At 31.2% G+C, this 11857-nt stretch overlaps 1 protein-coding gene across 1 annotated transcript in view; it reads left to right on the forward strand.

The window, feature by feature from the left end:
- LOC117173204 overlaps positions 1–7158 on the forward strand; it is a 111662-nt gene extending 104504 nt beyond the window's left edge. The window contains exon 5 of the mRNA XM_033361639.1: positions 7082–7158. Coding sequence (XP_033217530.1) covers positions 7082–7150 — 69 coding nt within the window. The 3' untranslated portion in view covers positions 7151–7158. The remainder of the gene's footprint in view (positions 1–7081) is intronic.
- Positions 7159–11857: the final 4699 nt, after the last annotated feature.

Below are 11857 nucleotides of genomic sequence, written 5' to 3' on the forward strand. Positions count from 1 at the left end.
TAAGTCTTAAATCTAGTTTCTTATTTCTATTTCCTGCGATAACGCAATTTAGGACTTATTAGCAAACGAGTGAGCGCGCGAACGAAAGCGAGAGTGCAAGCGAGAGAGAGAGAGAGAACATATATAGTCTTATAAAAAATGGTTAAAATGAAATTTTTTAACACTTTTCAAAAGTTATAATTAATTTTGGATCGAAATTTTCATATTTTATGTTTCTACTGTATTTTTGTCAAGTTAAACTACCAATATGTCGAGTCCTACATAAAATCGTTAAAATAAAAATTTTGAGGACTTTTGAAAGGTTATAATTCCTTTTTGAGATTTTTTCACGAATTTTGAATCGTTTGGATCCAAATTTAAAGTTCTATTTGCCCACTGTATTTTCGTAAAATTAAACTACATTGTCAAACCCTACCAAAAAATTGAAAAAATAACTTTTTTTATTACTTTTCAAAAATTATAAACCCTTTTTTGAACATTTTTCCTCTGTTGAATCGTTTGAATCAGAATTTAAATTTTCAAATTTTCCACAGTATTTTCGTAAAATTAAACTAAAATCACCAGCCCAACAAAAAAAGGGATAAAATCTAACTAAATGTTCAAGATCTATAAAAAAATAGCTGAAAAACAATAATTGTAAAAATGAAATTATTTAGGACTTTCAAAAGTTATAATTCCTTTTCGATATTTTTTCCTGTCTTTTAAGTCGTTTGAATCAAAATTTGAATATTCTATTTTTTCAAGGTATTTTTATAAAATTATATTTAATTGTCAAGTCCAATAAACAAATTATTCAAACAAATTTATTTAGGACTTTTAAAATTTATAATTAATTTTTGCGATTTTTTCGTGTATTTTGATTCATTTGGATCCAAATTTCAATAAAAAATGTTTCCATGGGATTTTCGTGTTAATAATCTAAATGTTTAAGTCCTATGAAAATCAATAAAAAATGTTTCATCCCAAAATTTATCCTCTCGTGAAGAAATCACAATTTAAGATTCCAATATCACAGTCTGACAGATTTTATCATTGTTAAATATTCTAAAAAAATATATTTTATTTTCATTAAATGATAATATCAAGAAACGCCAATGTTATAAGGTTAAAAAACCTATTTATATACTTTAAAATTTCTACTATATTTTATTTGAAACTTTATTAAACAGTAACAAAAGTTATTGCATACGAAAATGAGATTTCGAAAAAAACCTTCTTAGCATAATATATGTGTTTGATTTGTAAATAATAATTTTTTAAGAAACAAACCAAGTTTCTATAAGAATGTTGGTTATAAAACTGTGTGCTTTAATTCTTCATTTAATAATGAAATAACGAAATTCTACAAAATTCTTTATAACTGTATTCAAATTTGCTTAAATCCCTTAAAATTATTAAAAACTTTGGAAATGCTTTGTAAATACTTTGTAAATGTTTAAGTCTCTTAAAAATGCCTGATATATTTTTTTAAATACTCTCAAATACTTCCAAAGCTTTAAATCCCTTCAACCTTTTGAATTAAATAAAAAATGTATGGGAATTGTTTGAAATTTCTTTAAGTACTTAAATCCTTCGATATCTTTTGAAATTTCTTAAATATTTGAAATATAGTTTGAAATTTCATTAAATTACAGAAATCAATACAAAATTTTCATGTAAAATTTAAAAATAATATAAAATATTTAAAATCCTTCAGAATCGTTTGAAACTTTTCAAATATTTTTAAAATACCGTGGGATTTGAAATAATTATTGAAACACTCTATCAATTGAACCTCAGGATCAATTAGATAATTAGTTCTTTTTTATTCATAATGTGTCCCTTAAGGGTTTACATGACTTCCATTCCTTACAATCTTTCCGTTTAAATCTATATTTTTTACAATCTTATCCTTTCTATATATACAATTATTTACAACTATTTACATAAAGTCTTATATCTAGTTCCTTATTTCTATTTCCTGCGATAGCGCAATTTAGGACTTATTAGCGAGTGAGCGATCGAACGAAAGCGAGAGTGCAAGCGAGAGAGAGAGAGCATGAGAACGCAAACGCACTTAGTCTACTTACTTTTACTTTACCATTACTTACAATTTTTACGCTTCTAATTTAAGCGACTTCCGTTTCCTTTTTCTTTCACTTTTTTTTACCACCATTTACCTTTTTCACGTGCATTCTTTTATTCTCCCTCATTCGCTCCTCTAGCACCCTCCAACTCCTTCATCCATCCTTCTCCTAATCCATCTTCCCCTAGAATCTTAACCACATTTTCTTGCCAGCTTCCTTTATGTTCCATTCCTCTCCTACATCCTTCCCATACATGCTCCCATGTTTTCTCCTCCCATTCACATATTCTACACATTCTGTTTTCTTCTTTTTCCCAGTACATCCCCTCCCTTACCTCGTTTCCCAGTCTAATTCTGGTCAACCTTCTCTCTCCCCATCCCTTTTTTAAATACTTTGGCACCCCTTCCTTTTTAATCATCTTATACCATTTATTGTATATTGATTCCTCAATCGCCCCCCATCTTTCTATTAATTGTCTTTCCCTCTCCCTTTTTTCCAATTCTTCATAGTTTCGATCGCCCTCCCTCTCCTCTCTTCTACCTCCATCAAACACTTTCTCGCCAACTCCCCTCCCTCTCGCCATATATCCTGGCGTCCTCCAGTCTGCCCCTAGTGTCCACCTTATATACCTTTCTTGTAAACTCTCTATATCTTTCCTTTCTTTCCATCCCCAAATCTCTGCTCCATAACCTAAAACCGGCCATACCAGCGTATCAAATAACCACAATCTTCTTCTCCAATTTTTTTTTAACCTTCGTTTTCCTATTCCCCACATCTGTTTCATTAGCCCTGCTGTCTTTTTATCCTTTCTCTTACATGAGCTGTATGATCTCCATTCGTCTGCAAGATATATCCCAAATATTTATACTCTTTGACTTCTTCTAACTTTATTCCTTTCCATCTCCCTGTCGATTCATTCTTCCTCCCCCCTCCTTTTTTAACCTCATTATCTTTGTATTTTCTACATTTACATTCAGCTTTTTCCCATCTAAGTATTTCTCTAATCCTGTAATTAATCCCGCCATCCCTTCTTCATCCTTTGCCATCAACACTATGTCGTCTGCGTATGCCAGTGTATATATCTTTTCCTTCCCTATCCTGACTCCTCCCTAACTCTTTCTCCTCATTTCTTCTTCCAAGTCTGATATTAATAAATTAAATAAAAGTGGTCTCAGAGGACACCCTTGTCTCACACCTCTCACCAACCAGAAACTATCTCCTACTTGCTCTCCTACCTTTACCCTGCTTCTCGTCTCTCTAAAAATTTCTGCTACTCTCTTTATTAATCCCTCTCTTATCCCCTTTTTTATCATAACTTTTTCTATTTCTCCTCGATTTAATGAGTCAAACGCCGCCTTCAAGTCCACGAACATTGCTATCATTGCCCCTTTTTCCCTTTTAATTCTCTTATTTACTAGATAGTTCAGAACATATATGTTGTCCATTACCCCCATTCCTTTTCTAAACCCTGTCTGATTCGGTGACTCGATCTTTTTTTCTTCAACTTCTATCTTCAATCTCTCCGACAAAATAGTCACATATACTTTATACAGTGTTGGCATCAACGTCACCCCCCTATAATCTTTAATCTCCTCTCCCTTGCCTTTCTTTACTATTAGTATAACTACTCCTTCTTTCCATAACTCTGGCCACCCCCCTCCTCGCCATACTCTATCATACATTATCCATGCCCATTCCTCTAGTTCCTCCCCTCCATATTTCCATACTTCATTTGGAATCTCATCTATACCAGGTGCCTTTCCATCCTTCATTATTCCTAAAACTTTAACTATTTTTTCCCTTGAAATTTCCTCGTCTCTTTCTCTACTATATTTTCCTCCTTTTACCACTTTTCTCTCTACTCCTCCTAGCAAATCGAAAAAATATTTCTTCCATTCTATCATTTCAATATCTTGGTTTACTCTTTTTCTTTTTTTTTTCTTTCTCTATTTACTACCTTCTATACCTCTTCCTCCGTCCTAGCCTTCTCCGCCTCTTCCTCAAACCTTTTATTCTCTTCCTCTTTCTTTTGAGAACACAACTCAGTATATTCTTTCTTTTTTTCCTATATTCTTCCCCATTACTTTTTTCTTTTCTCCACTTTCTTAATTCCTTTCTGACCTCCTTTTTTCTCTTTGCAGTCCTCATCCCACTCACTTCTATTCCCCCCTTTACTAACTTCATTATTGCTTGTGCACTCTAATCCTATTTTTATTTCTCCTATCATTTTTTCCATCTCCTCGTCCACATTTCCCTCTCCCATTTTGATATTTCTTATTTTTTCTCTAAACTTTTCTTTTCCTTCCCTTGACCAATCCCCTTTTCCTACACTTTTTACATTTGCTCCCATTTTACTCATATTGCTATTCATTTTTTGTCCCTCTAATGTCACTATTAGGGCCAAGTGATCCGAATCAATACATTCTCCTACTTCTAGTCTCTTAACCTTCTCTCTTACCTCATCATCCACTATCACATAATCAATTACCGTTCCTCTTTCACTTCCTGAGCGTGTATATTCTCCTTTTTCATCCCCTTCTATATTCCCGTTTAAGATATACCATCCCAACTCCTCCAAGCTCTTCAACAACTTTTTTCCCTCCCCATTTAGTACCTTATCTTTGGGTTTTCTTCCTCTCTCTTCTTTCCATTTCCTTCCTCCTCTGTTTCCTGTTCTCGCATTGAAATCACCACCTATTATCATCCTAATCTCTTCTTTATTTTCTTCAATCATTTCTTTAATCTCCTCTGCTTTTTCCTGCATATCACCGTTCACATAAATCCCCACTACCTTCCACTTCTCTCCTCCCACCATAGCCTCTTCTACTATTACTCTGTCTTTTTGTTCATTCCTGTCTTTCTTATCTTTTCCTGTTATACATTCATTCCTTACTCCCATCACCATCCCTCCCATTGCTCTGCCCTTTTTATTCTTCTGATTTGCATTTTGCACTTGCCATTTGTAACCACTTGGTAACCTTCTCCTTACTCTTTCCCATCCCTTTTCATCTAACCACGTCTCCATCATTATGACTACATCCCATTGTGTCAAATTTCTCATAAACTCCTTATCCTTTCTCTCTAATCCTGCTATATTCCAGTAACAAATCTTCCATTCTTCTCTACTTTGGTTTCTCATCTTTTTCTCCTTCTTACTATTTCTTACTTTCCTATCTCCCGTTCCTTCCTCTTCTAGTTTCCCTGCACCTCATTTCTTACAATCTCTTCCCTTTCTTCATCCCAATCCCACCATACTCCATCTATCTGAATTCTCCCATACTTAACCCATGTTCTCTTTCCCTTTTTTCTTTCCTCTTCCGCTATTTTCCTTAATTTATACTGCATCTTCCTTTCTACCCATGTCAAATCATCCTCTATTCTCTCCAGACTACTATATAAAAACCTCTTCTTTGTCATCACCTCCCTCTTATGTTCCCATTTCTTTAGTTTCACCAGTACCATTATCTCCCCTTTTCTCACTTCCCTTCCTATATTTCGTATTTCCTCTATTTCTACCTTAGCATCAATCCTTTTTAGTACTTCGTCCACCCATTTCTTCAGCTCCTTCCCCTCTAATCTTATACCCCTTATCACTATGTTTAATTTTCTTTCTTCCCTCTCTTTTCTCTCTATTCTTTGTTCTATGTTTCTCAGCCTGTCCATCTCCTTATTCCCACTTTCGCCCCCACCGCAATTCCCGTTCGAGCTTTCAAGTTTCTTCATCCTAACTCTTATCTCCTCTACCTTTGTATTATTAACTTCTTCCTGCTTCTCTAGTTTTTGCTCCAATGACTCCATCCTCTTTTCCAACTTTTCCCGGATTTCTTCCCATTTTTTTATTTCTTTCTTAACTTCAGCCATTTCCCGCCTAATTTCCTTCTTTAATTCCTCTCCCCTTCACTCCTGCTTTTCTTCATAAATCCCTATTACCTCTATCATCACTTCTCTAATTTCCTTTAGTCTTTCTTCTTTCATCGACATTTCCTTTTCATCTCCGCTACCGTCAGCACCCTCCCTGTTATCGCTTTTCCCTACCAAACTCTGCTTTTCCGGCGGTGATCTAAACATTTTCTGGTATTTTACTCTCGCCCCGATATCTTCCTTCTCTTCACTGCTTTCCCTCTCCCATCTCTTCCTTTTGATAAATGCTTCTATTGACCCTACGCTTTTTGCTCTTAATGTTTCCTTTTCTATAATTTTTTTATACTTCCCCCTTGCCTTCCTTTCCTTTATCTCTTTCGGCGTACTAAACACTTCCTGCTCTAACTCTGTTTCTTCCGAGGAGATACTCGCTCCACTAGCCATTAATCAAATGCAAATTTTCCCGCCTTCTATACTTCCCTGCCTCTACCGTCGCTGTCTGTTACCTGCCTCGCTTTTCTTTGTCGCTACCCAACGCTGCTACTACCAATCCGTCAACATAGTCTTCCCACACTGTCACAAATCTCCAAACAAACTTCCACACAAATCTGTCTCAAACCACCAAAATATCAACCTCCCCTTTCCAATCTCACAATCCCTCAATTAGATCTCTCACCTCCACACCCTTCTACACATTTCCACAATCCACTCACCTCAAATTTCACCACAATATCAGAAAAACTCAGCATCAACAATTCCCACTATTTTACACTTTCATGCCGGAAACGGAAGTCCAATTAGATAATTAGTTGGAAAATGTATTAAAATTAAAATTTCCTGAATATATTTTCAATTAAAAGCTCTTGAAAATGCCTTAGGTGTTTTTCAAAGGGTCTACGATGATCTTTTTATTTTAAAAAGTGACTAAAGAAGTAATTTGTGGAAAAAAAGTTACCAGCAGTGACTGCGTGGCAGCCCTGATTATTTTTACAGTTTCTTTTCACAGAAATTCCCGGGTTTTTGCGTTTTTTTCAAATGCCTGCCTCTAGGAAGCTTTCATCTTATTATATACATTTTTCAAATATAGGGTACAATAAGGTTACGGGGACCGTTCTGCGATCTGTTTCTGAGGGCACCCAAAATTTTATTTTCAGCCCTGCGCCCCGGGGCTCAAAGTGTACTTTCCGACACTGCTAAGAAACGAAATAATAAAGCCAAATTAGTTTTCAACGGGGGCATCAGTATTCAGTTCAGCGACGATTGATCTCTTTCTCTTTCTCTGATCACTTATCTCTTTTCAACTGGACGAGTTCCTTTTGGCCACATTAATACAAGAAAATTGGCGAAGATCATCGAAGTGACAGGAGTGAAACCGAACGCTGCCGATTGCTGTCGATCGGTTGTAAACACGCGATTACAATACGCCATCGAAATTCGGAGGTTAGAAGTGTTTTCGTGATAAGTGGTGTCTTATTTTATTCGCTTACTGCTCATCTATCCTGACTTGTGACAGATAATTTTAGAAGAGAGTTATCGTTTTTATTTTAGGACAAGGATTTTTCGTGAAGAAATATAATTTCACTTGGATCAGCGAATGTTTGGCATGGGCATTCGTCACAATTTGAAGGTGCCCTTTCCAAATTTGAGATAAGTATAAGAACTTCAAGTAAGTTTTAGAGTATAATTTGTATTTCAAAGAAGAAATATAAATTTTAAATTGTATTGTTACTTTTGTTACTACGATATCTTAAATATGGGTATGTCACGATATCGGAATGATCATATCAAACTTACCGTTTAGGTGCTTTTAAACATTCAAACGGCCAGAAAGACCCATTTGACAGGTCACTAAAATAATTTTGTCAAAACTTCTACCCTTTTCCAACATTTCGTGGGGGCGAAAAGCCACCCCTATGACTAGTAAATAGAATAATGTTGGTCAAATCACTATCCATTTTCAACTTCTCGCCAAATATGATCATTACGATATATCGTGACAGACCCATATCTGAGACATCGTATTAATAAATGTAACAATAATTTTAAATTTTCGCCTCATCAAATTGAACTAAAAATTCAGTTAATTGATTTGAACATTTAACATTTTTGCTGAAAATTCGTTTTTGTTTTGTTTCATTAAGAATTCGCTTTTTACCAGAATATTTAACTACTATATTTTTTGTCGAAAGTGTATATTTCTTTTAAATAAAAATTCATCCATTTGATCGGAAATTTATATTTTTTATCCATAAATTAAACTATTTGTATGAGACTTGTGTACTTTTAAAAAAAAATTCCTTTTTTGTAGCTAATTTTTCTTTACGGTTGAAAATCCTTATTTAAGGTATTTATAATTTAACTATTCCAGTCTAAGATTCATTATTTTAGTTGAAAATTCATCAGTTTTGTTGGCAATTAATTTCTTCATCTGAAAATATAATTGTCAATTACAAAAAATTTATATTTTCTAACTCAAAATTAAACAATTTGTTAAAAAATCGTTTTTTTTCTTGTAAAATTATCTTTTTCATACTTGGTTGAAAGTTAAACTCTTTAGTTGAAAATTAATTTTTCTAGCCGAAGATTCATCATTTTAGATAAAAATTCATTTCTTTGGTTGAACATTTATTCTTTGATTTAAAATTAATTTATTTCAATTTTTGGTTTTAAAATGTTCTTTTTTAGTTGAAAATTCATCTTTTTTAGTAGAAATGAATCTTTTGGGTTGGAAATTCATATTTTTTGTCAAAAGTTCAATCATTCTAGTAAAAATTAATTGTTTTAATTGGAAATCCATCTTCCTGCTTTAAAATTCAACTCTTCCAAAGATAAAGGTTTTTAATTTTAGTTAAAAATTAATCACTTTGTTTAAAAATGTATCTCTTTTCTTGAAAGTAATTTGGTTTGAAAATTTTTTGGGGGGGGGGAGTAAGTTAACTTATTTTAATTAATAGTTCCATAGTTCTGGTCGAAAATTCCTTTGTTCGGTTGAACACTAAGAGATTGTTAACTTAAAATCAAATTATTTAAGTTTTGGTGAGCAAATTATCTTTTTTAATGATAATTAATTTTTTGTGGTTGAAAATCCAACTGTTTCAGTTAAAATTCACTGTTTTACTTATAAACTCATATTTTCGAAAAAGAAAGTGCTTCAAGTAGTTTTTAGAGTAGAAGTAGTATTTCGAAAAAGAAATATTTTCGAATTTTAATATATTTGTTGATCTCTTTTTAAAAATATAACTACATTGTTGAAAATTCATTTTTAAGCTAACAATTTAACTATTCTAGTTACAAATTTAACTATTTTTCTGAAAATCAGTTTTTTTTAACTAGATTTTTAACGGAAAATTCAACTATTCTATTTTTGGATGAAAATTCATCTATTTGGTTGAAAATTTGTATTAATCGTCTCAATTTGGGTCGTAATGTACCTTTCCCAATTTAAAATTTAACAATATGGATGTAAATTTGCTTCTTTGTGTAAATTGAAAATTCACGTATTTAAAAAAAAACTACTTTTTTGTTAAAAAATCGACGTTTTTTGTAGAAAATAATTTTTGTTAGTTAATCTCATTCTTTAAATTAAAATATGAAACATATAAAAATTCATTTTTGTCATAGAAGTTTTATCTTTTGTATTAAAATTTATTTGCTTGGTTGAAAAATAAGTTATTTAATTGAAAACTTGTTTTTTATTTTTAAAAAAGTCATTTTTACCGAAAATTTAAATATTTTATTGAAAATTTGTTGTTTTTTTGTTGAAAATGATTTTTTTGTCAACAAAAAAAAACTAGTTTTCCGGCTAAAACATAGGTGACGCCCCTATTCTGCTACTGCAGCTGTTTTTTTTTGTTAGGTAATAGTTACATTTTTACCAGAAAATTTAACTTATATTTTTGGACGAAATTGTATTTTTCCTTAAATGAAAATTCAACTATTTGGTTCGAAATAAATATTTTTTATCCAGAAATTTAACTATTCGTTTAAAAATGCATTTACTCTGTATAAGAAAAATCCTTTTTTTGTAGCAAATTGTTCTTTATAGTTCAAAATGCATATTTTTGGTATAAACCTATAATTCAACTGTTCAAGTCGAAGATTCATCATTTTATTTCAAAGTTCATCTTTTTGGCTGCAGATATAATTGCCCATTTTTTGTTGAAAATGTATAAATACTAGTTCAAAATTCAACAATTTCAATGATAATTTGTCTTTTTTAATTAAACATTCAAATATATCGTTGAAAATCCGCATACTTTGTTAAAAAATCTACTTTTTTTCTTTTAAAATTATCTTTTTGAAACTTGGCTGAAAGTTAAACTCTCCGATTAACATTTTTTTTTGTCGAATATTCATCATTTGAAAGAAAAATTAATTTCTTTGCTTGAACATTTATTTTATGACTAAAAATTTAATTATTCAATTTTTGGTTAAAAAATGATCTTCTTTAGTTGAAAATTCATCTTTTTTGGTAAAAATAAATCTTCTGTGTTAGAAATTCATTTTTTTTTAGAGTTCAATTAGTTTAGTCAAAAATTAATCTTTTTACTTGACAATTCATCTTTCTGTTTTAAAATTTCTCTATTTCGAAGACAAAGATTAAAAATTTTAGTTAAAAAATCATTACTTTCTTTAAAAATGTATATATTTCTTTTCTTGAAAATTATATATTTGGGAAAGTTTTTTTATTGTGAAAAGTAAAGTAACTTATTCCAATTGTTTATTTCATAGTTGTGATTGAAAATTCATTTCTTTGGTTGAGCATTCATTCTTTAACTGATACCACTGGTATCAAGCCTCTTAAATAATATTCTATCTAAGTAACCAGTCTAACCGAAACTCTGTTCCTATAACTCCGTTTCAAACTTGAATTTAATTATTTAAGTTTTGATGGGCAATTTATCTTTTTTGGTAAAAATTAATTTTTTGCTGTTTAAAATGCAACTGTTTCAGTTGAAGATTCATTGTTTTAGGTCAGAACTCATCTTTTTTATTCAAAATTCAACTATTCCAGTTAAATATTCGTCATTTTAGTTCAAAATTCATCAATTAGGTTGAAAAGTTAACTATTTTGTTAAAAATCCATTTTGTTTGTTGATTTTAATTAAAGTTAATTTTTTCAAATAAAAGTTTAACTAATCCATTCTTTATTATAAACTGATACTTTTTTAGTGGGAAATTTAAGTATTTGTTTCAAAATGCATTTATTTTTCAATTTTTTGCTCTGATGTGTTGAACGATGTTTAGAATAAACGTCATGGATTAAAATAAATGTTTTTCGTTTGGCGGCAAATATGAAAATTTTACTTTCAGTTGACCGGAAAAATGTTAAAACTTGACCGGGAAAAACGTAAAAACTGAAAAAACTGGATTCATTTTATTTGAGCATTCGTCTCTGAAATCTAAAATCTGAAGAATTGAGAGCCTCTTTTGATATTTGTATAGCGGCTGACTGATTGAATATGATTCAGCTGACTCATTATATTCATTATTTTAATAATTTTGCTCAATTTCGAAAAATGATATCTACTTTACCTACAGTTGCAGAGTATATGAGTTAAACTAATTATCATTTTTTTCAGGAGGGAGTTTCGTCAAAGAAATGTAATTTCACTTGGAACAGGGAATTTTTCACATGGAACGGGAATTTTTTTAAAGAATTAAAACTGTGATTTAGAAGAAAAGAGTTTAAAAAATCTCTGTTTCAAGTCAACATTCATCACAATTAAAAATTTCCTTCTTGCGAATTGAGAAGAAAGAGCTTCACATAGATTTATAGTAGAGGTTCTATTTCGAAGATGAAATTTTTTGGCTTACGAATTAGACTTTTAAGGGAAAATTCAACTATTCTATTTTTGGTTACAATTTTATTTTATTTATTTTATTTACTGAAAGTTTAAGCATTTAAAGCATTTCATAAGAAACTTAAT

The sequence above is a fragment of the Belonocnema kinseyi genome, chromosome 5 (assembly GCF_010883055.1).
Source record: "Belonocnema kinseyi isolate 2016_QV_RU_SX_M_011 chromosome 5, B_treatae_v1, whole genome shotgun sequence".
NCBI classification, from domain to species: Eukaryota; Metazoa; Arthropoda; class Insecta; order Hymenoptera; family Cynipidae; genus Belonocnema; species Belonocnema kinseyi.